The sequence below is a fragment of the Drosophila eugracilis genome, unplaced genomic scaffold, assembly GCF_018153835.1.
Source record: "Drosophila eugracilis isolate 14026-0451.02 unplaced genomic scaffold, ASM1815383v1 contig_367, whole genome shotgun sequence".
NCBI classification, from domain to species: domain Eukaryota; kingdom Metazoa; phylum Arthropoda; class Insecta; order Diptera; family Drosophilidae; genus Drosophila; species Drosophila eugracilis.
Window position 1 is genome coordinate 156,360 of NW_024573224.1, and position 24,178 is coordinate 180,537.

The 24,178-nt window shown below is 41.9% G+C and overlaps 8 protein-coding genes across 11 annotated transcripts in view; 4 read left to right on the top strand and 4 right to left on the bottom strand.

Annotated features, from left to right (window-relative positions):
* The window catches only part of LOC108109209 (synaptotagmin-like protein 4), a 72,530-nt gene extending 67,505 nt beyond the window's left edge, over window positions 1-5,025 (bottom strand). For 2 of the 3 annotated variants that reach the window (XM_041818756.1, XM_041818757.1), the window contains exon 1: window positions 4,962-5,024. The gene's annotated coding sequence lies outside the window, so the exon portion shown is untranslated. Of the gene's footprint in view, window positions 1-4,961 lie in introns of all 3 variants that reach the window. The other variant, XM_041818754.1, reaches the window with a different exon arrangement.
* Window positions 5,026-9,077: 4,052 nt separating this feature from the next.
* On the top strand, window positions 9,078-11,679 carry LOC108116164 (glycosaminoglycan xylosylkinase homolog). Of its 2 annotated transcripts, none has more exons than XM_017227899.2 (6): window positions 9,078-9,416; window positions 9,517-9,631; window positions 9,718-10,309; window positions 10,362-10,939; window positions 10,990-11,190; window positions 11,246-11,679. In XM_017227899.2, the coding sequence occupies exons 3-6, from the start codon at window positions 10,031-10,033 to the stop codon at window positions 11,451-11,453; spliced, it is 1,266 nt and encodes a 421-aa protein (XP_017083388.2). In that variant the 5' UTR covers window positions 9,078-9,416; window positions 9,517-9,631; window positions 9,718-10,030; the 3' UTR covers window positions 11,454-11,679. The 2 variants fall into 2 exon arrangements, with proteins under 2 accessions (XP_017083388.2, XP_017083389.2); XM_017227900.2 differs by having other exon boundaries at window positions 9,520-9,631.
* Window positions 11,680-11,895: 216 nt separating this feature from the next.
* LOC108116161 (exosome component 10) lies at window positions 11,896-15,684 on the bottom strand. Its single transcript, XM_017227896.2, has 5 exons — window positions 15,394-15,684; window positions 15,150-15,331; window positions 13,488-14,889; window positions 12,314-13,249; window positions 11,896-12,201 (listed from the first exon to the last, which is right to left on the bottom strand). Exons 1-5 carry the CDS (start codon window positions 15,502-15,504, stop codon window positions 12,121-12,123), a joined length of 2,712 nt encoding a protein of 903 aa, XP_017083385.1. The 5' UTR covers window positions 15,505-15,684; the 3' UTR covers window positions 11,896-12,120.
* Window positions 15,685-15,918: 234 nt separating this feature from the next.
* On the top strand, window positions 15,919-18,857 carry LOC108116165 (GPALPP motifs-containing protein 1). Its single transcript, XM_041818789.1, has 3 exons — window positions 15,919-16,169; window positions 17,577-18,452; window positions 18,507-18,857. Exons 2-3 carry the CDS (start codon window positions 17,580-17,582, stop codon window positions 18,669-18,671), a joined length of 1,038 nt encoding a protein of 345 aa, XP_041674723.1. The 5' UTR covers window positions 15,919-16,169; window positions 17,577-17,579; the 3' UTR covers window positions 18,672-18,857.
* LOC108116166 (phosphatidate cytidylyltransferase, mitochondrial) lies at window positions 16,164-17,376 on the top strand. Its single transcript, XM_017227902.2, has one exon. The coding sequence runs from the start codon at window positions 16,223-16,225 to the stop codon at window positions 17,249-17,251; it is 1,029 nt and encodes a 342-aa protein (XP_017083391.1). The 5' UTR covers window positions 16,164-16,222; the 3' UTR covers window positions 17,252-17,376.
* Window position 18,858: 1 nt separating the features above from the next.
* LOC108116167 (cyclin-C) lies at window positions 18,859-19,946 on the bottom strand. Its single transcript, XM_017227903.2, has 2 exons — window positions 19,281-19,946; window positions 18,859-19,224 (listed from the first exon to the last, which is right to left on the bottom strand). The coding sequence occupies exons 1-2, from the start codon at window positions 19,866-19,868 to the stop codon at window positions 19,009-19,011; spliced, it is 804 nt and encodes a 267-aa protein (XP_017083392.1). The 5' UTR covers window positions 19,869-19,946; the 3' UTR covers window positions 18,859-19,008.
* Window positions 19,947-20,062: 116 nt separating this feature from the next.
* On the top strand, window positions 20,063-22,192 carry LOC108116162 (mitochondrial-processing peptidase subunit beta). The gene is made up of 6 exons (XM_017227897.2): window positions 20,063-20,241; window positions 20,511-20,717; window positions 20,777-21,105; window positions 21,167-21,537; window positions 21,599-21,690; window positions 21,754-22,192. Exons 1-6 carry the CDS (start codon window positions 20,173-20,175, stop codon window positions 22,096-22,098), a joined length of 1,413 nt encoding a protein of 470 aa, XP_017083386.1. The 5' UTR covers window positions 20,063-20,172; the 3' UTR covers window positions 22,099-22,192.
* LOC108116163 (2-(3-amino-3-carboxypropyl)histidine synthase subunit 2) lies at window positions 22,190-23,715 on the bottom strand. Its single transcript, XM_017227898.2, has 2 exons — window positions 23,512-23,715; window positions 22,190-23,459 (listed from the first exon to the last, which is right to left on the bottom strand). The coding sequence occupies exons 1-2, from the start codon at window positions 23,665-23,667 to the stop codon at window positions 22,212-22,214; spliced, it is 1,404 nt and encodes a 467-aa protein (XP_017083387.2). The 5' UTR covers window positions 23,668-23,715; the 3' UTR covers window positions 22,190-22,211.
* Between the last annotated feature and the right edge of the window lie 463 nt (window positions 23,716-24,178).

Below are 24,178 nucleotides of genomic sequence, written 5' to 3' on the forward strand. Positions count from 1 at the left end.
TTTGCGGCCAGAATCTCGATGAGAGCATCGTAACATTTGCATGGCAGGCATATCAAGCCGCCACGCGGCGTATACGCAATTTTTGCCTGCTTAATGCATGACGAAGTCTAGCTAAAGCTCCCTGGCATAAATTTAAATACACTGGCAGGCATTCCTTTGATTTCCTTTGGCTTCCTCTCAGATTTTTTTCGTGCAAACAAGCATATACATATTCCAGCGGCGGAAATTAAAAACAAAATATGAAACGCCTTAAAAAAAAAATATACAAACATTGAATAAAATAAATGTGAATTTGGTTTATGAAAAGTTATCGTCATACCAAGCATAAGCCATGTAGACTTTGGTGAGAGTTTTGAAATAACAACAAGCCAGTGAGCTTCCATTTTAATCTAATTTAATGCTCTTTTTATTCACACCCCAGAACACCCAGCCATAAACCCATGCGGTAGTTTATTTTTAAACTTTTAGTTTTACTCCAGCCGGGCCGTAAAAGTTTCGCCTTTGCAGTTTATGTTGCACGTGTAATTAACACTAAAATAGATTTGCAAATGGAATCTGTCCAGGAAAAAAATATACTATATATATATGTATATATTTTTTCAGTTTACGGTTGACTATCAAATGGTTCGCCAGAGTCAGTCAATTTATTGCTCCCTCTTCACCCCACCTCATGGCCGGAGTTTTTGCTTTTTCGCTGGGAATGTGGTTTGGTCCTAGCATCTCATCTATGGCTTCGTTTTGAGTGAAAGCTGGGAGCACGGCATAAAGGAGCCACAGCGAGTCGTCCCTTCCCCAGGTGGGAATTAATAAAACCGAGCTCCCTTCGCCATGAAATGTGTATTCAGCTTCACTGCTGGGAATGCGGTGCTACCGGTGAAATTCATTTGTCTAGTGTGACTTCATTTTGTAGGCCCGCAAGACTCAGTGCTATAGTAATTAGGGCTTAATTAATGTGAAAATCGATGGCGTTGCAAATGAACTTTGTTCTACATATATATGTATTTTCGGTGAAATTGTTGGGCTCGGCCCAGTCTATTTTGCATGGGCGTGTCGTGGCAAGCAGATTAATCATTATTAAGTGCAAATTGTAATTAAAATAAATCAGCCATTAAAGTACAAATGCCAACAAAAGCCAGACGATCTCTTCAATTTTGATTTGCCCTAGGCAAATCACTCTCAATAGCTCTGCATCAGAGGGAAATGTGTGCTTTTCTGTATTGTTAATTAGTAAACTTTGCCAAATGATATTAGATAATTCCATTTCCAATTTTCAATTAGACTCAATGCAGCATTAATAATACGTTTGGCAGGCAATGGCATGGCGTTCGTAGGAGTTCTATTGAACTTTGTACCATGTCGTATCATGTGGACCAAAGTACAAGCAATTATTTTAATTTAACTGTTGCAAAATGTTTGAAATAAATCTTCTTTAAGTTTATCGCATTCAAAAATAAAACAGAATTCTATTAAATTCAAGTCCTTGTAGAAAATTCCAAAAGAAATATCAAATGGATTTCTTGCATAAAAGCTGCACATTCCAGGAAGTAATAATTCCAATTCCACCCCTTGGCCACTTTTTCAAATACGAAATGAAATTATTTAATAACCAAAGAAAATCCCTTTTAGGTCTTCCAAAAATCATTAAACAAAAATGCCCAGCTAGAGACAATGAAGAAATCAAATAGTCTGAATAATTTATGGAGCACACGACAACCCAATGGAACTGATGGGGATACAAAATTTAAAAGGCTTCCATTGCTGGCTAATAAAAGCTGCCCCCAAGAACAGCTGATGACTTTCCCAAGTCACAGGAATTTCAAGAAATCTCATAGAAATTTCCAAGTAGAAGGACAACACATTTCACATTGGTCCTCTTTTTGGGTTTCTACAAAAATTTTTCTTTTTCACTTCTGTAAATTTATTACAGAGAATTAAAGTTGGTTTAATTTAAAAGGAAACGATTAAAGCAGATGTAAACTTTAAAAACTTTTTTCATTGGAAAAGTGGAAAATATGTTAAGTTGGACTTTTCAGAGTCCGAAGGGAATTGCACTTCCTCGAAAGTAAATAATGCAAATATCCGCAAAACGAAGAGTAATATAAATAAAGCAAACACAATGGGAACCATTTGCCGCAAGACTGAGTCGGGGAAAAAATAACATGGGGCAGACAGCATCTGAAACTCATCAGGCGATTTTAATCAGAACAGGCAAACACACAGACAAAAAATACATAAATAGTTACACAGTGGGAAAAGCCCTTTGGGATTTAAAGAATCCCTTTTTCCATATGAGTTAATAGCACTTTTTATTATATGAAATATCTATGTAAAATGCTAATTATTCACTGACTCATTCAACATATTAACTTTAAGAGGCCTTTCACATGTCTTTTATAGATTATTCACTGACTCATTCTGACACATTATTCACATTTCGAAAAGCAATATTTGGCCTGTGATTTTATTCATAATGAAATTGGTCAAATATATAATCAATCATTTATTTCTTGTTGTGTGAGAAGGATACCAGCGTAGCATAAATGCAAATGGCAGGGACAAAAGGCAAGAAATGATTATGATTATGGTCGTAAATTCATATACCCAGAGCCACATGAATATTAAGTGCGTGAAGGCAACAAACTTTTCCAATGAAAATGTGCAGACAATTAAAACTTTTCACTTGCCTCCTCTTCAGGCGCTCCCCTAGTCGATGACGATGGGAGTTCTTTGCACGGGTGTGGCGGGGAAGGGCGGCCTGAAAACTAACGCGCTAATTGTTTCCTAAGTGATGCCAAAGAACGGAATTAACATATCAGCCGTGCGTGCGTATTAAGCAAGCCAAGGGAGAAGCGTAAAAGGAGCAGCTCCTTTTTGAATGACTTTGGTGACTTGAAATGCCGGCGCGTCTACAAAAACCGAACCGAGCGAATTTCCACACACAAACAGAGAGAGGGCGAGAAAGAGAGCCGAGCGCTGCGTGCGAACCGAGCACGGCAAAGGACATCTGCGTTATGAGCGGCCAGGACTGCCAGGACTTTTAGGAATGCCAGCCTCGCACAATTCGGCCATTCGGCACTACTTCGGGTAACACACACACACACACGCGCAACAAAACCGAATGTGTGCCTGTGTCTGTGTGCGGCAACTGTTGCTCTTTTTTCAAGTTTATTGGCTCACAAGTGTCAAGGGAAGTACGTATTAATGGCAACGTGTTGCAAGGAGCAGCGGCAGCAACAGCTAGCTAAAAACGTAGTAGATTTCGCAGTTAGCTGTGCGTGAAATAGTAGTAGCCATAGCGCTAATAAGGCAGTGGCTCAAAGTCTGACCAGAAAGGAGTGAAATTTGAGCCCAGGGAATTGGTAAATAATTGTTTTTAGCGATTTAATAAAATTTAAAACTTTTTCTGAAATAAAATAACATTTTTAATTTATAAATTTATTAAAATATGATAATTGTTCCTTCATATAGAAATTTAATTTAAGACATTTCCATCATAAGAACCACTTATTTTAAGAACACTCTTCTATTTCAATGCTAAAGGGAAATTACCGCCATCATTATCATAAGAATTTAAAGTATGACCCTCCATAACCTTTATAATCCCCCCAGGTATCTCATTTAATATTCCATTTTTGGTACGGTCCCCCCATTGAAGCGTAAATCGATAAGCTACAAAACCATTACTTCAAATATAATGCTAAGCGAGTTGAAATTACTTGCAAAATGCCGTGACGCAATGATCAACAAGTCTGGCAACGCCACAGGTCCATATAGCAGTTTCATATCCTTGCAATAAACAGATGGAGACCAAGGACCTCGCTCACACACTCGCCAACACCCGCAAACCCACAGCCAAATACATGTATGCACGTGTTGGCGGCCACGACTGCGGCTTTTCGTTCAACTACAGCTGTCTGCTGTCTGTTGACCCACTGTGATTGGCCCTGGTAGGAGCGGCGGTAGGTGGTGGGTGCTGGATGTTCGATGGTGGTCTTAGGGGTGGGTGGGCTAGTGGGTGGTGTCGCGGCGCGGGTGGCTCGTAAAATGCTAACAGATGAATTAAAGTAGCGCTCGACCATGGGCCACAGATAGGTGCAGATGCTTTTTCGCACAGAGCATGCAAATGGGAAAGGAACACGGAGGAAAATAACTTAGGTAATTCTTTGTGGGTTTAGGAAGGGAGAAAAATAAAGAGTTTTTTACTATTTTCTTTCATTAAAGCATGAGATTTCTTCATACTCTTTAAAAACATTTTTAAAGTGTTTAATATTTTTAGTACTCAAATTACTGTGAATGCATGCATTTATTGTCGATTTTAAAGCGGAATATTTCTATAGATTTTTAAAGCATGTTATTTTGAATATTATTAAAGTGTACCAAAGCCAAGAGATCCCTTGGGTGGCTGCCAGAACCCCCCATTTACTTCTCAGTGTCCAATTGCCTGACCATCCCCCATTTGGAAGCTGGCAAAAAACGTAGCATACTCCCGGGGGCACGGTATGTCTGCTCGGGTTAACGTCTGTGTGTGTTTTGCTTATTTTTTGCTGGTTCTTCGGTGTGTGGTTTCCAGCGCGCTTTGCAACTCAATAAGTTGTAATTTTCTGGGTTTTTTATGCGCCAAGAAAAAGCGACAAAACAACACACTCCCATCCAGCCAGCCAGCTAGCGAATGACAGTGAGTACGCGCGAATGCGCAACGGAAATTGAAGATGTAAGCCAAGCAGATAGCAGACACAAAACACTAAACATTGAACACCTTGAAGGATGCGTTCGGTACCCCCCTTTGAAACCTTCGACAGCAGATTGCTCGTTAGCTTGGAAAATCGAAAAATTGTGCAAGTCAGGCATAATTGAAACGCAATCTAGTGATTGTTAATTTACAAATAAAAAGGAAATGCGAAAAACTGTCCTGACAATTAGTCGTCGTTTTAATATTTATGCTTCCAAACAGAATGACATACCAGTTAGCAGGTTTAATGGCAGACATAAAAGATGCATTGCCAGCTCGGCGGTAACTCGTTTATTTGCATTCCGAGACACTTGTAACGACCGCACGTGGATGGCCGAAAAAAATGCTACGGTTTCAGCCTGTTCAGTAACACATAAAAAAAGCGCTCGAACCGAAAAACGAATGAGTGAGAAAAAACGCGCGCTCCAGGGACGCGTTGTTAACGCGCCAACAACAATCCAGGCACTGGCCAAAAAAGCGGAGCAACAGCTCGTTGCTCCACAGGCGATAAAAGCACCAGAAGGTCCTGGGCGGCCCGAAACGGGCTCACACACATACACTCGTTCACTCTCACCCAGCGAATAGGGCTGCTGCTCTCTCTCTCTCTGGCGAAACTGTTGCTCCTCAGCTTTACGCACAGAGCTTTTTCCGTGGCATAGTTTTTCGGGCTGAAAGGAGCGCGAAGCTTTTACGTGGGCGTTTGTTTATATTTTCCTCCTGGCCGAGCATGTGTTTTGGCTCACACACATTACCAGCACACACACACTCACACAGACACATTCTAGACCCAACACTCTGACACATTAAATTCTTCGTGTGGCGGCACTTGAAGCCGAGTTATTTTCCTTTTTTTTCTTTATTTCACTTTTTTTTTTGTTTGACCGTCTGAAAAATGACGTTGCTTGACCTTAGTGGCGTCTATTTACTGCTGGTGTTATGGGTGTATGTGTGTGTATGTGAAATGTATGGCAGTGTGTGTGTGTGTGTGTGTGTGTGCGAGTGTCTTTTGTTATTCTAGGCCACAACGAATGAGTTAATTTCATGTTGGGTCCCAAATTGTTGCCCATTTTTCATGTCCTTTTGTTGCACCAGCGGAAAGCAGAAAAAAGGCATCATCCTGACAAGCTTGTCCTCAAGTGCCGTCCATCTAACGAATTTGTCTCTAAAAATCTTAACAGATTTACTCTGAAATCAAATCTGAAGCTCAACCTTTAAGGCTGCTTATTCTTTAATATATTGGTCGCGATGTCAAACAAATTTTTATTAATTGCTTAAGGACACTTGGACACAAAATACTAAGCTTGCCTTAAGAGTATACTTAATCTGAATATATAACCTTTTTATGTTAAATCAACAAATTATAGAGAAAACGTTCTCAAAACTTATTTTAAAAGTTCTTTCTGTGTACTCATAATTTGTAGGCCCAATCCTTAGGCATTTTCATAAGCCCGAATTTGCATATTTTTGGTGGCCAAACAAACAAACACAGAGTCGCAAACAAAACGAAAAATGAAGATAAAAGCGAATCAAAACAAGGAAAGACAAAGAAAAAACAATTAATTAGAAAGATCCCCGTTGTATTGTGAAGCAAAATTCAATTAAATATGCAACAAACATAATAAATTGAAGGCAGAGACAAAATTTATTGGCCGGAACGTCTGGCAAACAAATATTGAAAATTAAATAATGCCTTTGGGAGAAATGAGGTTGATGGACATTTTGTCATCGTCCTGGAATTATTTCCTACTCAACGTTTAAAGCGCGTCTAAATGCCAAACAAATTAAATTGTAATTAATCATTTGGTCGATCCATTCCGCCCACTTTTTTCCGCCTACTCCGACCAGCACGTGCTGAGCGACCTATGACAACGTTCCACGGCAGTAAAATGACTGCCAATTAATTACAAAACGCATGAGAGGCCAGATAAGAGCGGCAGCCATTAAGGAAAACGCCATCCAGAGACGACAAACAAAAACAGCTAACAAAAACCCAGGAATTGGGGCACATGGGCAATTAACACGACGCGGTATGTAGCTTTTCCATCTGGGATGGTGTATGAATTAATTGATTTTTTCTCAGCTTCTGGTTAAAAAGAAGGTAAGAGAAGTGTAAATGGCAATAAAAATGTAAATTATGTTGAAGCAGATTTTGTGTTAATTACAATGATTGTCAAGGATGCCTAAAGAGGTTTTCCCTTTTAAGTAAGTAAATATACTAACTTATTTATTATTATCATACAAATAAATAACGTAAGTATAATTTTAACTAACAATTTAAGGCACAAGATCTGAACTAAAAGGATAAAGTATACCTATACCATAAAACCTATACAAATATTAAATATAAAAAAACGAAATTAGGCTGCTTACATTTTTTTTCCAATTTCATATCTATACATTTATGTGCAAATTAATTCCTAATTTCTGGTTACTATTTTGAAAGCTCATTACTTGCACACACGTCATGGAGAACCTCCTTCTTAAATTCCAAATTGATTCGTTCGAAATTCCCATCAGCTTTCGCCTTTTGCCTTCTGTGTAATTGTCATTGCTCGTTAGCGACATCTGACCCAATTACTAAAGACTGTACTTCCTTTGGCTTTCCACAATTTGCTTCCTAATTGAATTGTTTAGTTTTGTTTATTTGGCCCTTTTCACTTGGCTGAGCCGGTGGTATCCTAGTGGATTCCTAATTGATATTAATTGGAAATGTACTGCTGTTAATAAGATATATGTCTTAATAGTGAAGGTTATACATTTTTATAACGTAAATTACTTATAAGTTATACTTTCCGAATTGATGCTGATGAAAATCAATTAAATATGTCTTTTGGTTATTAAATATGATTTAAGCCTGAAATATATACCAAACCATTTGACCTTTTAACTGAAGCCTTAAATGGCTTCCACATATGCATTTTAGGTTCATTTATGATTAACTTGGCCAACACAAACGAGACTCTGAAATTGGCTTACTTCAATATGTGTTAGGCACCCTCCACGTGAACCGACAAGCAATAAAAACAAAAGCAAGCATTTTCGGGAACTTGAGTACTCACTATGTGCACTTTAAATAATTCGGTACAGATTCAAAGACGATTCAAAAATTAATAAAAATAATTAAAATATTTAATTGGGAAATAAATATAATCATTTTAAGCATTAAAAATGTCAATAGAAAACAGAATAGTTTAAAATAATCTAGCAACATTGATATTTTTTTGGGGAAAGGATAACAAAATTTCATTAATTGCTAAATATTTTGTTAGTTTTCGCCAAATTTATTTCTCTTAGTGAATATACTTGTGGGCTAAATTAAACTGTAATCGTAATGCGTCGACACTGAGGGTGTTACTTTCTGGCCGCCAACTACGTTTGAATTTCCCAGGCCAACAACAAATGTGGCGGCGGATGCTGTCGGCATTTGAATTTTCGGAGGGTCGGGAAACGGTGAGAAAAGTGGGTGTTTTAGGATAAGAAAAAGAAAAAAAAAAAAGAAAAAGGTTGGAGGATGTATGTACACGTTCGTGCGTTTTGTTACTTGTTGTACATTCCCAACACCATTATTTCTTTCATTTACTCGATTTTCGTGCTTTTCATCCTTTATTGTTGTTTGCTCGAGTGCCGTTATCATTTGTCGGTTTATTTTGCGCCATATGTGGCCGGGGATGCCTCTCGTCGACTTTCTCCTCCTTACCCTAACATTCGCTCCCCATTCAATCCCTTTTTCTGCTTTCTTCCGGTTGAAGAGTGGGCGCAGTTTATGCGCTCTGTTCCAGTGGGAGCCCCAAAGCAAGGTGAACCCTCCCTATCTAACCCCGTCGATGGGAAAAATAACTAAGCCAACTTCACGTAAATCTACACTCTAGAAAAATGGGTAAGGATAACATTTTCTGAAAAATATTAAGCAAAGCTAAACAAATAATAATTTTAATTTTTAATTTTTTTTTTATTATTAACACACGAAGGATATGTATCGATACTATATGTTAAGGTGTAGTTAGTACACCACACCGAATATTATTTTAACAATGGAAAGTCAAAGATATCCAACTATAGTTTCAGTGTACACGCATGGGCTCAGCTGTGCAATTTGCAAGTGTGGGTGTTTATAATAACTTAAATGTGTTTCAGCACTTTTATTCTTTACACCCCAGCTACTTTGTGCGATGACCTTTAGCCGTATTAACTTTTTTGATTAACTTTCGCCCACCTGTGAGTTCCCACAAATATATTTCACAAATTGAATTTAGCGGGCACTTGTGGCGTTGCCAGATAGATAAGCTCATATCATCCAGGGCTTCAATTGTTTTGCATCAGCTGTTTTTTATTTACCGTTCGTTACACTTTTTGTTGTGATTTTCCTCGGCCGGTCGGAAAAGACACGTTTTTCCCATTTTCACCGATATAAACAAATGCTATTTTTACCCGATCCACCAAACAAGAGAGACGACCTAAGTGCGGCGGTGAAATTCTTTGTTTCCCGTTTTTGAATGCGTGCAGATCGGTGTGTTAATGTGGATGTTGGCCAAAAACAAGGCGGCGGCCAATTAAAGAGGCAGCAGAAGAGGAAGCACAAGATTTATTGGGCAGTTGTGGCCAAGATTCTTGTAAGTTAAACACGAAGCCATTTGTACCAGGAACAGGACATATCCAATATCATAATCCGAGTACTCGAACGGGATCCGTAAGTTAAAGAAGATATAAAATTTTAAGGCTATATTAATCTGTAATTAAAAAGAGTGATACTCAGCCCTTTGATCTAATTTATTTTCTTATATTCTTAGAAGCATTCCTATCTCAACCCGGAAACTTCAATCTGTAGACTAATTGCCAAGAATTCGAGGTTTACCGGGGTCAACCGATGTAAACAACTGACCGGATCTGATTAACTTGCAGTAGGTAAGCAAAACAAACTAGAACCCGGAAAAGGACTCATTTTGGTCTACATAGTATTGACAATTTAATTAATGTATACACGTTTTTAGATGCGGGCACAATTAATTTGCACAACAATGGACTGATGCAAACAGTTGTTAGCCGATGTCTGCCAAAAAAAAAACGAAAGCAAAAGGAAGGGCAACATTAGCAGAATTGCTAGAGCAGCAGCAACAATTGCAAGACCTGTAGCAAATATTGCTAGTACAATAGCAACAATTACAAGAAAATCAGCAACAACAGCAGCATGCCACTGTGGCAGCCCGGCCATATCAACATTTCGGCTAGAGTTGAGCAATTTGCTAGTGCTGCTGCCGTTGCGTATACGTAATATTAAAAATAGGCTATCGCCCAGGCTGCAGGATGAACAAGCGCAGCGTCATTATCGCGGGAATCGTGGCCAGCCTTTTGGGTTTGGTGCTCGGTGCCAATTTCTACTTCATGTACTACCTGAGCGCCGAGGAGGGTCATCTAGCAAGCGTTCGGGCTCTGGAGAACATGATCCGCCATAAGATGCGCCACCTGAAACCCAACTACCTCAATCGCAATCCACGGTTCTTCATGTTCCGCAACAAGCTGCTAAAAAACTACAAGGCGGCGAGCTACGAAAACGCCAGCGTTCTTTGGGACATTGCGAATTGGGTAAGAAATTTTAATACGGTTTAAACGATAAAAACCCATAAACCTCTTTTAGTGGCCACATGAAAACGAGGTGTATCCGTTATACGACTCCTCGATGGGACAGCTTTTGGAAACATTGCGCCGCGAACCGATTACCAGGGTAAGCAACCTGGGACGCGGAACCCAGCTGAAGCTGCTTATGCGCCTGTCCAACCAACAAAAAGTGATCTTCAAGCCTCAGTGGTATCCGCGGGACGAGGTCATTGAGGGCACGGTGTACAGCGGAAAGGATCGACATACAGCGGAAGTATATGCCTTCTATTTGGGCGCCGTGCTTGACTTTCGATGGACACCCATTGTTGTGGGTCGAGTAGTGAATTTAAAAAGGGAGATCTATGCCAATGGTGATCAGGAGCTCCAGCAAACCATAAACATCGAAACGGATGAGGATGGCAAGGAAAAGTACTGCTTGTTCGGAAAATGCCATTACTGCAACGAAGAAGAGACTGTCTGCGGTGATGAGAGGCACAATATTGAAGGTGTACTCATCTATATTATTCCGGGAACAATGGCAAAGAGGCGATCACCATGGCAGCGCACCTACAAGGAGGACAAGAGGGCGCCCTGGGAGGATGACATGACATATTGCAAGTAAGTCCCTCATACCATTTCAATATCCGAATATAAAACAAATCTTTCAGGTCGTTGAAAAATAAAATGGAGACAATGCGCCTTCTGGATCTTATAGATGCTGCCATTTTTGATTACCTAATTCAGAATGGGGATCGTCATCACTATGAGACGCGGGAGGAGCGTGTAGTTCTCATCGATAATGGCAAGTCATTTGGAAATCCGAACAAGGACCACTTGGATATCTTGGCGCCACTCTACCAATGCTGCCTGTAAGTCTTTGACCGCACTAATATAAATAAACCAATTCACAAGGATAACATTTAGCCTGCGAAAGTCAACATGGGATCGCCTGCAGGTCTTCTCCGGAGGTGTGCTCACGGAAATCGTTGATCGGCTGTCCAAACAGGATGCTCTCTATCCACTTATCACTGACAAACACAAAAAAGGAGTGGAGCGTCGTCTTCTAGTAGTCTATGCTGTTGTTGAGCACTGTATGGACATCGAGGGCGATAAGATGTTCAAAACTCTGTAGTTCAAGCTTTACATTAAGGCTAATATGGTTGTTGATTCAAAATGAGCCATCGTTAGAGCTAACGGAAATAACTTTCCAAATCCTACTTAAGAACTTAGCTAAAATTAGCTAGAAACTTATCAAATAATTTTAGTCAATGTTTTCCCTCGACGGCTGTCTATATTCTCCTCAAAAACATTTTTTTTTAATAACTGTTTCCCAAAAATATATATAAAAAAGAAATTAAGTCAAATTGAAGTTTGAAAACCCGTGATGCCTTCCAATTAAGGAAATAAGTCAACAAAAACATGACATGGCCTAAATTGTAATATGAAAAGTCGGACAAATCCATTAGCATGACACTTACCATGATAATCTTTTTAATGGAAATAAGGCTATCAATTGATAGATATCTTAGATTATTCTCAGAAAATTGTTGATGCTGCTAAACGAACCTTGAAAATCGTATTCGATAGTGTAGTTTAATGAATAGTTTCACACACAAGCCGATTGTTATTTAATAGGTAATATTTTAGAAAACTTGAAAAATTTATAGGAAGAGTGTATAAACAATCAAAAATAAACTCTTGTCTAATTCATTTTTGGTGGTTTTTGTATCTTATATTGAGTCATCATCTTTAAAATATATAAACATATATATTTTACAGACTTTCGTCGTAATTGCAATTTATTTTTTGCCATCTTTTTTTACATTGCTAAATGTAAAAAGTTTATTAAATTGCTTATTGGAGCGGTTGTTGGGACGGTTCTATAAAAAAAAATATTAAGTTATTAGAATCCGATTTACAGATTTTATAGTTTTAGGTTTAAATGTAATCTTTGTAAAACCAAATGGAACGGAAACAAAGAAGAACACTTACCTTTCCGCGAATTTGATGTTTGATTTCCGTTCCATGAGCTCTTTGCGCTCCGCCCTTGAATTGCCGGAAGTCTACGTTCTTATAGTCAAAGTTGCCTTCAGCCTTCATCTGCGGAATTTTGATACTGGAGCTTTGTGGATGATTTCCGCGATTCTTAGCCTTAAAACCGCTCTGGAAATACTTTTGCTTTTTCTGCCGTTTGCTCAGTACTGACGGAGGTTTCGGTATCTCTGTGGGTTGCCTTGCAATAGGAACTTCGACGACCTCGTCATCGCTTTCTCGAGGGACTTGATTTGCAACCTCGGCGGATTCTATCTTCACCTGCGTCCCTGGCTTAACACTCGGTTGTGTGTTTTCATCCTTGCGGGATCTCTTGCTGGTAGTCGGTTGCTGATCCGGATCCGTTTTGCTGTTCGTTTGGTGTTTGCGTTTTAGTTGTTCCCTAAGCGGCACGGAGTACATGGTTTCCTCGCCTTGCTTGGAAGCAGGTTCTGCTAGCCTTATATTTTGCTCCGGAGCTGCTTCTGCTGGACACAAACGCCTCTTTAGCAACTCATTGCGCTCCTTGGCGATCTGATCAGCCTTTATCTGCACCATCAGCGGAAGGATAGCAAGATACCGTTTGTAGGGCATGCGCAGGTTTTGACTCTCTTTGCGAAGATGGGCCCAGCGCTGTTCTTCTTCCAGGGTGGGTCTAGCAGGCTTCTCAAACAGAACCATTGCTGGAGCCGCAATGGGTAGATCTTCTTTGTGAACATTTTTCTCACTGGGCAGCTCGAGTTTGCCTGAAGTAGAACTGCGCTTTAATAGTGTGGGCAGGTCGTCGCGGGTCTCATCCTGGTGCGAAAAGTCGTGCGGACAGTAGAGCTTGCTGGTAAAGTCTTTTGTCGAAGGCGGCAATGATGCCTGTGTGCTGCTGCGGGCTTCCAGGATTGGCTGCAATAGGTAATTAGTTATAATTATAGGACAAAAACACACTCAATAACCTTAAGTCTACAAGGCATTCAGCCCAAATAAGGTTTTTAAATTAATTACATAATGTGGTGAAGTCGAGAAATACTCTTCATTTTAACTTTTTTTTTTAGTTACAATTAATGGATAATGAAAACATTTCGGGATAGGAACCAACATTCAAAGCGTAGCAGGCGCTGCTTGAAAGCGCTGGGAAACTCACTTTAACCAGCGGCTGATCGCGCGCCTTGAGGACAATCTGATGGAGGGCATGCAGCTGTTGACGCACCAACGGTGGGATGGGGTTGCAGCAAGCAAGGATACCCTGCATCTCCCTTGGCAGACTCTCGGCGATTTGAAGCATCATATGGTTTGGGAGCACATAGCCATAGCTCTCATCCTCTGACCGCGCCGTCGCATCGCGCCACTCGAAGATTCCACGTAATGCGTACAGCTGGCGGTTGTCGAAGCAACGTTTCGTTTTCCGCACTAAATCCATATATGATTCTGGTCCAATGTGAGGCTTGTTATACCGCTTCTTACACACATCTGTGCTCTGTTGATAAACACTGCCAAGTAATCCCGGTTCGGCCTGCTGCTGCAGCAGATCGTTTGTCATCCGTTCGTAGACGTATATCAAAAAGTGGGTATCCTGACGGGCATAGTCCACCAGCTGCTGAGGTAGTGGCCTCATCCGCCAATCGGCCAGCTGCAGGCTCTTGTCCACATCCAAATCTATATAGTGCTTCAGCAAAAAGGCCAGCGATAGCCTGGCCATGTTTAATGCTTTTGCCGCCCGATGTGTATCAAACATGTTGACAATATACAATGATAGATCCCGTTGCAGCCACTCAATGTCCAAATCAGCGCCGTGTAAGATCTTTAGCTTTTTAGGGTCGGTAAGAACCAGATTCAGTATGTGCATATCATCGCGCAGAATTAACGTATCAAAAATGTAATCCTTGGTGCGCGTAGACATCTGGACCAGGCAAGTGATACCCATGAAAGTGCGATACGAATGGTGCTCTACATCGATGGCTATCTGGGGCGCTTGGCTTAACTCCTCTAAGGCCTGATGTAGCTTCTCAACCGTGTCTACCAGCATAAGCTCTGTGTTTGCCATCAGATCTGGAAGTACTGGATTCTGTTTTTGAAGTTGATCCGCGGGAGGTTGAAACTTAAGCAGCTCAAACTCGTAGGGATGCAAATAAGATTGCACGTTTCCTGCATCATCATATTCAGGCAATAGTGCCAACGGCTTTAATGAATTCGGTTTTTCCTTGAGCCTGGGTGTAAACGGATTCTGAGCACTGTTATCAACTGGCTCCTTAAATTGCGTCTGCGGACGAACAATGTTTTTTGCCGTAAAAAGGCGAGCGGAAACCATGTTGCGTTGGGGCGTTCCTGTCGTCCTGTTCCAGCTTCCCGCTTTTGGAGTCTCCTGTGTTTGTAGGGAAGAAACTGCTGGTTCTGCCGAGGTAGAGGTCATCACGTCGACCTGTGCCTCCACGACCTGATGGTGATTCCTGCGCAGACCGCTCTTTATGTCCAGATTGGTAGTGATGCGCTCGAACAGTATGTCATTGCATTCCTGCACCATCTCAAATTGCTCATCTAGTTGACGTCTGTTTCGGAAAGAAGTTAATTTATTATTTAAATTTACATTTATGAACATACTATACAAATATTATGTATATTGTAGACCTCAGTCCAGGTCTATGACCATATGTTAATTTCTATAAAAACTTTTAAGTATACTGAACTTCAACAAGTGGGTGAATTCCAAAGCTTACAATCAGAATATCAGAACTAATTGCATTAAGTAATGAAAATTAATACCAAAAACTGATTAATGAAATACACTCCGCCATTAGCTAATACTTACTTTCTGATGTCGCCTTTGATTTCCTTGGATTTGAGTACGTTTCCAATGAGCCCAACCACACGTTGGGACAGGTCGTCCATGACACGTGCGTAGCCCGGATAGCTGAAGTATAAGGCTCGGGAGGTTCCCTGGGGAAAAGCATTTGCTGACCTTGTGGCCCTAACTACATTCCTGAAAGCTTGCTGAAAAATCAGTTCGAAAAATGTTTAGATATAATCATAATAAATGTAGATTTTCTACCCACGTTTGTGAATGCCTCGACGTCTTCTGCAGCTGATTCGACCTGAGGCTGATCAGCCTGGGACTGCTCCTCCTCATTGGCCTCCAGGTGAACTCTTTTCAGGGGTCGCGGCATGTCTGTTAAATGTTTCTTTGTCGAATTTGTAGTGTTCTATCCGTACAAATTTTTTTTCGTTTTACAGATTGTGAAAAATGTGCGTGTTTTCTCTTCTTCTTTTTTGAGAATAACAACAGCTAGAATTTAGAGTTTGTCAACACTACCGGCGGCGAAATTTGATCACTATACAGCACTACACGGCGCTAACCGCAATCGATTTAAATCGATATCAGGAAGTGGTTATTTTAAAATTTTAGACAAATTTGGAATGATGATTTCGTAATGTTCAAATAGTGACTAAACCTGCTTCGATCTTATTTTTCTAATTAAGGAAAATCGGTAAAAAACCATAACAAATATTTGCAGCCTTTAACAAGCTTTTGTTCTTGCATTGCTTAAGGTAGCCTCCGACAAAAACTTTAGAACACTGGTTAGAGAACTATGTCTAAAATATAAATTAAAATTTCAATATACTAAAAAACTTGTGATGCACACAGTATATAAACTAAATTAAAAAAGTGTTTTTTAGGTCGCGCTTGGAAATAGTAGTAATTAAGAAAAGATCGTGCTATTTTACTCTCAGCTGATTGCCAGTCTGCACACACCTCCCCCGGCAAAATAACAAAGAGTAAGAAGAAGAAGAGTAAACTCCAGGAAGAAGAAACGGAGTTACGTGCTAAAAAAGTAATTATTCAACCTAAGTTAAGTCTGTTTTAGAGGTCCGCCTACCCACAAGATGTTAGACCTATACAGGCGCACTGTGGCTCGATTTCCCCTGGGAAGCGTCAGCTACATGTTTGCCTACGGCTCCGGAGTCAAACAACAAGAAGGATATGAAAAATTGGGCAATGGAAATGGTTATCGTCCGGCGCCGGGAAGCGTTGTAGATCTGGTTTTTTGCGTACGAGATGCTCACGGCTTCCATGCGGAGAACCTACACCGCCATCCGGAGCATTATTCTGCATTAAGGCACCTGGGACCGAGCTTCGTGGCTAAATATCAGGAGCGATTGGGTGCCGGCGTTTTTTGCAATACTTTAGTCCCACTGGCTGATGTAGGTCTTACCATAAAATATGGCGTGGTGTCGCAAGAACAGCTGCTAGAGGATCTGATGGACTGGCGGCATCTCTATCTAGCAGGCAGACTTCACAAACCCGTTACGAATCTGGTGAATCCCTCAGATAACCCGCCCCTGAAGGCTGCTCTGGACAGGAACCTTTTGTCAGCTTTGCAAGTGGCGCTGCTATTGTTACCGGAAAAGTTCACGGCATATGATCTTTTTCTAACAATCGCTGGATTGAGTTACAAAGGGGATTTCCGCATGATCTTCGGGGAAAACAAGCGGAAGGTGCACAACATCGTTAATCCACAAATCAATGACTTCTTTGCTTTGTACCAACCTTCTTTGGGTCAACTTAGCAAGTATGTAGCAGTTAACATGAAAGGCCACGAGCCTGGAAGTCGGAAACCAGCCATTCTGTTTGAGCAGGACAAATCCTCAGCCGCTACGTCTCAACACCTACGACAATTGCCCGGTGAACTTAGGAAGCGGTTAGAACGAAATGCTGCCTGTCGTGGAGATTACGCCGAGGTGGTGGATCATCTTTCCGTTGCCTCCCAGCTGCCGGAGGTGCTGCAGGCATCTGTCAACGATATTGTTTGGCGCAGCAGCGTCACGCAATCGATCAAAAATATTCCCAGTGCAGGAGTTCTCAAGTCCCTGGTCTACAGCTACCGCAAGGCTCAAAAAACCTTCGCTGTGTAAATTTTATTTTGGATTATCCACAGGCTGATAATTTACCGACTAAGTTGTGCCATTTAGCTGCATTTCGTTAAATAATTTTAAGCTTCAAAGTTGTTAACTGCAATATATGTTTAGTCCAAAACAAACACTGAGTTTTCTTGGGGATCTCAGAACGAATTTGGATGATTTTGATGAAGTCACTAGCAGAAATATTAAATATTTCTTAATCCCAAAGGAAATCGGAAACGTAATAAAAAAAAATTCAGTTTATTCACATATTCATTAATTACAATATATACATTTTTATTAACAATTATATTCATTACTTTATTCATTTTCTTTACAGATCATGTCTAGCGACGATAGTAGTAGTGACAGCAGTTCCTCTAGTGACGAAAGACACCGCAAACGGAAGCACAAGAAGCACAGCAAAGATATTGACAAGTCAAAAAAAAAAAAGTCAAAGAAACACAAGAAGGAGAAGCGTCGCCACAAGGAGAAAAAGCGCAGTAGGCAGGAGGACGAAAGGCGTGTGCCCAATCCGCAACCTGCTGCTTTTATTTCTCCACCAGATTTGCCTTCAAATAGCCAAGATGCATTTGGTCCTGCCCTGCCACCGCATTTAAGAAAGTCTAGTCAGCCGGTAATCTCAGAAGAGCGCAGACTAGAACCGCAGGCAATGATAGGACCTATCCTTCCCAGCAATTTGGTCAAAGAAAAATCTCCTATTAAAAATGATTCTGGGGGAGATGATGATGATCTCGCTGGCACCTTTGGCCCACTACCGAACGCGAGCCAAGTGGCCCTAGAGGAGCGTGCTCTGGCCCTCAAACTGGCAGCTTTGGAGGGCGGAGGATTGGGTACAACAACAGACCAAGATGCGCGCGAAGAGTGGATGCTGGAGCTGCCGGATGTGGGCTTAAAAAGCGGTCTTGCCGCCCTCAATAACATGAAGCGCACTTTCTACCAAGGAAAAGAGCGTCCCGACTTTAGCGATCGATCATCCTGGACGAAGACACCCCAGAGTGAAACCGCTGTTGCTGCATCGGGTCCTAAGTCTCTTAGCTCCAAGGAACTGGAGCAAATGGCCCAAGCCAAATACGAGCAGCAGCGCGATGATGAACAGGAGAGCATGGCTAAAAAAACACAAAAGAAGCACAAACGTGATGAGTCTCTAATGGATCTGCATCAAAAAAAGCTGAGAAAGGAACAGCGAGAAAAGGTGAAAATTATATTAATTTATATTATTTACATTTCTCAATTTTATATGTTTTAGGAAAAGGAATTGGCTGCCTCGGGTTCAAAGCCAGAACGAAGACCTTTTAGCAGGGATGTGGACTTGAAGCTTAACAAAATCGACAAAAACCAAACCAAGCAGATAGTGGATAAGGCCAAAATACTCAACACCAAGTTCTCCAGAGGTCAAGCCAAGTATCTGTAGTAGTAATGGAAAAATAACTACCGCAAAAGGCCACTTTTTCAAAATACAGAAATTCAAATTTTCAGAATTACTTGATTATATCTTGGAAATAAGTAATTTGCAAATGCATAAGTTTTTTTAGGCAAAGATCAGTTCAAATTTCATACACTTATAGTAATAGACAATAAAGTAAAAAAAACAAAATGACTTGCATAAAAGTCTCGCTTTATATTTTTGAAGTATGAGTTGCTTAATATTATATAGCTTAAACCTCTATTTCATCGACATAAATAGGTAAGATGAAGACATACAAATAGTTAGGCAATATGAGCTAGAAGTATAAATAACTGAGCCATTTTTAGCGCTGTGGCGGTGGATTTGGTTTCGGAATCTTAGAAAGCAGCATTTGAATCTCGTCCTTCTCCTTCCAGTCCTTCCACAGTTCGTACAGATTGACAATGGCGCGAACGATCTCCTGGACTTTATCCAAATCTACATTTAGTTCTGCAAACCACTGCTTAGTGGCGTCCTTTTGGAGGATGACGCAAGCAATCTGCAAGCAGGCGATGGCGATCTAAAAAGAATAACTTAGTGAGATAAGACGTTGGGAAGCTGCTTTGGATCACCCACCTGATAGGGAGGATACAACAAGCAGACATCGGTGCGCAAGGAATCGTTAACAATGCGCCAGCTAAGGGTGAGCAATTGGTCTTCCTGACCCATGTCCTGGACTAGCTGCAGCAGCGGTCGATACGGTTGGTAAACAATCAAGCAGCAATCCAGGTTCTCCAACAGGTAAAACTCACACTCCAGAATGTGATTTGTACGGTAGGGGAACTCCTGAGCATATGCATAGCTGAACTTAGTCTTAATTGCCGACTGGCAAATCGAAATTAGTCTGGAATTGGAAATGACACCAAACTCCTCCACCTTCGAGGCCAACAGGATGCAGGTGGGCGCTAGCAGCAGAGGGTCGATATTCTTCAGGGAGTTCCTCGCATAGAACCGCTTAAAATATACTGTTGCCGTGGCGATGACTTGTTGCCTCAGTTTTAGTTGCTCGCCCAACACCTGGATTACATTAGCGAAGAATATAAACACTTTTTGGTATTCATCCTCGTTTAGAGCCAACAAATCGTGCTGACGCTCCCTGAGTAGATCAGGTTTGTCCAAAATCCACTGCTGCGAGTGCGAACTTTGCCAAAAATTGCCCGCCATTGGGTAAAAAGTAGGCCTAGCTTTAAACGCTGGCCAAGATTTTTGTGTTAGCTATCCAAATTAAATGTTTATTTCAATAGAAATCCGGGAAAGCCAGAAAAAAACGAGAAAATTGTATTGCTACCGTGGGCAGTGTGTACACACCTGGGTTGCTTTCCGAGAACAGCTGATTGCCCGCAGCCAACTTAACGCATAGCAGTACGTCTGTGTGTGTGTGTGTAGTTTTTCATCAGCGACGCGGCGATAGACGAAAAAGTCTTTAATATTTTTTAGTTAATAGGCTATTGAACGATTTAACTAAACGATGGCGTTGCGAGTTATTGGCGTGACGCAGAATATGCGCACCTTCATGCGGGGTGTTGACATGATCAAGGTAAGCCCAGGGAGCCACCGAATGATTACGCTCCACAGGATTTAAATTACGTAATTGTAAATGCTACCGTTCTTGTCATTGTTTTTGCTTAAGGGTTTTAAGAATATGCATAAACAAACTGCTTTCGGTTGGGTTTTGAACAGCCAGAAAGTATTTTTGACGAAAACTTGTTAAATCTATTAAGAAAACCTCTTAAAATCACTTTGAGGTTATGTTCGTGTTTTACTTAACTTTGAACTAAAGTTTTTCCCATTTTTTTAATCTTGCAGCGCTACAAGTCGGCTGCCACACTGCAGAAGACTCTGCTGAACATACCTGCCACCCAGGTGACTAAGCTGGACAACGGTCTCCGCGTGGCTAGCGAGGACTCCGGCGCTTCCACCGCCACCGTCGGACTTTGGATCGATGCTGGCTCCCGTTCCGAGAACGAGAAGAACAACGGTGTGGCCCACTTTCTGGAGCACATGGCCTTCAAGGTGGAATCACTATTTAAGTCCTTAGAAATTTTAGAATTCAGTGTTTCTGCCACTTTTAGGGCACTGCCAAGCGCTCGCAAACGGATCTGGAGTTGGAGGTTGAGAACCTTGGCGCCCACTTGAACGCCTACACTTCCCGGGAGCAGACCGTCTTCTACGCCAAGTGTTTGTCCAAGGATGTGCCAAAGGCCGTTGAAATCCTGGCCGACATCATCCAGAACTCCAAGCTGGGTGAGGCTGAGATCGCCCGCGAGCGCTCGGTGATCCTGCGCGAAATGCAGGAGGTGGAGAGCAACCTGCAGGAAGTCGTGTTCGATCACTTGCACGCCACCGCCTACCAGGGCACTCCTCTGGGCCAGACCATCCTGGGACCCACCAAGAACATTCAGTGCGTATTTCGATTAACCATTATAAACTTACAGTACCAACTAATATTTTAAATTTTTTAGGTCTATTGGCAAATCCGACTTGACCGACTACATCCAGACCCATTATAAGGCTTCGCGCATCGTTCTGGCCGCCGCTGGCGGAGTTAAGCACGATGATTTGGTCAAGCTGGCCTGCGGCAGCTTGGGAGGCCTAGAGGCTAGTGTGCTGCCCCCTGAGGTGACCCCATGCCGCTTCACCGGCTCCGAGGTGCGCGTGCGCGACGATTCCCTGCCCCTGGCCCATGTGGCCATCGCTGTCGAGGGTTGCGGCTGGACCGACCAGGACAACATCCCCCTGATGGTGGCCAACACCCTGGTGGGAGCCTGGGATCGTTCCCAGGGTGGTGGCGCCAACAACGCCTCCAACCTGGCCCGTGCCAGCGCTGAGGACAGTAAGTTGACAAAAAAAAGCTACTATAATTTTTTTTATTAATAACTAATTTTTCCATACAGACCTCTGCCACAGCTTCCAGTCGTTTAACACATGCTACAAGGACACCGGTCTCTGGGGTATTTACTTTGTCTGCGATCCTCTGCAGTGTGAGGTGAGTGGCAAGTAATAAAGATTATATAATGGCATCTCTGATCTGCTTGTTACTTATCCCCAGGACATGCTCTTCAACGTCCAGACCGAGTGGATGCGCCTGTGCACCATGGTCACCGAGGCCGAGGTTGAACGCGCCAAGAACCTACTGAAGACCAACATGCTGCTGCAGCTGGACGGCACCACGCCCATCTGCGAAGATATTGGCCGCCAGATCCTGTGCTACAACCGCCGCATCCCACTTCACGAGCTGGAGCAGCGCATTGATGCCGTGAGTGTAGGCAATGTGCGCGATGTAGCGATGAAGTACATCTACGACCGGTGCCCAGCCGTCGCTGCCGTGGGTCCTGTTGAGAACCTGCCCGACTACAATAGAATTCGCTCCTCCATGTACTGGCTGAGGGTCTAAGAGGTTCCACCCCCACTATTGTTGGACATTGTAGTTTAATTCAAAAGAAAATTTCGCCCGCAGAGGATCAGTAAACCGATAATACTAACAGTTATACAAGATGTTCTAGCCCTTTATTGATGTGTGTAGTTAATAGGAATACCGCTGAGACCCTGCTGCAGCTGGGCGGGCTCTGTTTGGCCCAGTGCGGGGTCCAATCCCTGCCATGTGCGATCCTCGAACGAGAGCCCCGTGTCCGTGGTCATCAATGACATTTTGGCTTGTGTTGCCAACGCTAGAGAAGCGGGATCTCCTGCTGTCTCCAGGCATTCGTTGACCGTTCCTCTTAGTCTACCACTAACTAAGCTGACATCGTGCTCTGGTATATCTGCGGCATCAAAAGGCAGGAAGCTGCGACCCTCTGGTAAAAGTTGTTTGAAGTCCGTGACATAGGCTTCGGGATATCTCATGTGCCAAGCGGGGTTCAGAGCCATTTCAGCCTCAAAGACGGAAACTATCGGCTTATAGTACTCCTTGGAGTCGTACATATTATTGAAGGGGCAACCGATCAAGACGAAGCAATCGATCTCCAGGAAGTTCGCCAGTTTTGCAGGATTTATCCTGCCCACAGAAATAAGCTGAGTCTTAATGCCTCTACCTTTTGCCATCGTTTGCAAACGCGTCACCACATCTAGGTAACCCTCAGCCGAAAGAGTGGCCACGATCAGTCCTAGAGTTTGAGCATCTTTGCACTTTTCGATATGGAAATAGCGACGTCGTATAAACTGAGCCGTAAGGGGATTCTTAGAGCTGAGATTGCTAGAGGCACCATCATAGATATGCCACTGAACAGCAGCTGGAGCAGTTAAGGAAAGATTGGCGAAACGCTGGTTATCGGCGCCAACAAAAATGCAAATGCGCTCGAGGCTCGTACTTTCCTTAGAGGCTATTGAATCTGCCTCGATGGGTGGAAATAACTCCAAAACGAAATCCTTGGGTTCCAGAGCCTCTTTTAGATGCTTCTTCAGTTGTTCATTAAGGATATGCTGATATCCAATGTCCAGGTAGACGCAAAGCTGCCTATCTTTGCATTCTGCACGTAGGCTTTGTAGTTTACTCAAGAGGAGACCCACATCTAGCACCAACTCTGGATAAAGGTAAAGCACAGGCAAGCGGGATGCCTTGCTGCGGCAGGCATTCCCGAAGTGTATTAGACTGTCTGCATCCACATGGGCAGCCGCAATCTCGTCCACGCAGCAGCTTCCGTATGTGGTGTCGGCAAGGATGAAGACCTTCACTTGCTCCAGCGCAAGTAGCTCTGTCAGGGCCACACTAATAGCATTGCTGTGTGGAAGATAGTCGTCCGGGAATTGCAGGCAAACCTGGGCAGAGGTACTTTAGTTGTAACACCCCAAATATAATCGATATACATACTCTTTTAAAACCATTTTTTCGAATCCAATCGGTGCTCGTTCTCCGGTGGTTTTCGTTCCAAATTTGTTCGAGAGTTACCGATTGCTCCGCTTCCGTTTGCCGTTCCAAGGCAGCGGTGTCCGAGCTGGAAAAAGCGGAGGCAGATGATGTTTCCATTTGGACTCAATTTTAAACAATCCTTTGTCCAGTAAAATTATCAATGAAATGAAATAATATAAACAAAGTCAAGATAACGTAGATTTTCGTGATTAACCTACAATATGAAACGGGTAAATGGAACATAAAAATTGTAATACCTTTAGAGAGAGTATATTAGTTATAATAAGAGGTTTGTAAGTCATGGATCGTTATTAACATAAAGGCCACTATATATTAAATTTAAAACATAGTCTCAGTTTCCTAAAATGAAGTAATTTATTTTTTCCTAATAGCTATAACTAACATGTAGCCAATTTTATCAAAGAGCTGAACTATTAATCGATTTATTTATTATCATTACAGAAACAAAAACCAATTTAAGATTTTTGGAGTGCTAATTAAACTGGTTACAATGATTCACTATATTATGTTAATTTCTTGAATTATGAACTTCTACATGATCTTGCCTTGCGTCCATACTTATTGAAGACACAAACCTATTTGTGTGTGACCATAAAAATTCGATTTA

Bases quoted from the DNA above. Each gene is read 5' to 3' on its own strand.
- LOC108116164 (XM_017227899.2), top strand. From the start codon at position 10,031: ATGAACAAGCGCAGCGTCATTATCGCGGGAATCGTGGCCAGCCTTTTG. The intron at 10,940-10,989 runs GTAAGTCCCTCA...CAAATCTTTCAG, and splicing joins GATGACATGACATATTGCAA to GTCGTTGAAAAATAAAATGG. The intron at 11,191-11,245 runs GTAAGTCTTTGA...GATAACATTTAG, and splicing joins CCACTCTACCAATGCTGCCT to CCTGCGAAAGTCAACATGGG.
- LOC108116161 (XM_017227896.2), bottom strand. From the start codon at position 15,504: ATGCCGCGACCCCTGAAAAGAGTTCACCTGGAGGCCAATGAGGAGGAG. The intron at 15,332-15,393 runs GTGGGTAGAAAA...CTGATTTTTCAG, and splicing joins ACGTCGAGGCATTCACAAAC to CAAGCTTTCAGGAATGTAGT. The intron at 12,202-12,313 runs GTAAGTGTTCTT...TTTTTTTTATAG, and splicing joins AACATCAAATTCGCGGAAAG to AACCGTCCCAACAACCGCTC.
- LOC108116166 (XM_017227902.2), top strand. From the start codon at position 16,223: ATGTTAGACCTATACAGGCGCACTGTGGCTCGATTTCCCCTGGGAAGC.
- LOC108116165 (XM_041818789.1), top strand. From the start codon at position 17,580: ATGTCTAGCGACGATAGTAGTAGTGACAGCAGTTCCTCTAGTGACGAA. The intron at 18,453-18,506 runs GTGAAAATTATA...TATATGTTTTAG, and splicing joins GAAAGGAACAGCGAGAAAAG to GAAAAGGAATTGGCTGCCTC.
- LOC108116167 (XM_017227903.2), bottom strand. From the start codon at position 19,868: ATGGCGGGCAATTTTTGGCAAAGTTCGCACTCGCAGCAGTGGATTTTG. The intron at 19,225-19,280 runs GTGGGTGATCCA...TATTCTTTTTAG, and splicing joins TGTTGTATCCTCCCTATCAG to ATCGCCATCGCCTGCTTGCA.
- LOC108116162 (XM_017227897.2), top strand. From the start codon at position 20,173: ATGGCGTTGCGAGTTATTGGCGTGACGCAGAATATGCGCACCTTCATG. The intron at 20,718-20,776 runs GTGGAATCACTA...TGCCACTTTTAG, and splicing joins TGGAGCACATGGCCTTCAAG to GGCACTGCCAAGCGCTCGCA. The intron at 21,538-21,598 runs GTAAGTTGACAA...TTTTCCATACAG, and splicing joins CCGTGCCAGCGCTGAGGACA to ACCTCTGCCACAGCTTCCAG.
- LOC108116163 (XM_017227898.2), bottom strand. From the start codon at position 23,667: ATGGAAACATCATCTGCCTCCGCTTTTTCCAGCTCGGACACCGCTGCC. The intron at 23,460-23,511 runs GTATGTATATCG...ACCTCTGCCCAG, and splicing joins GAAAAAATGGTTTTAAAAGA to GTTTGCCTGCAATTCCCGGA.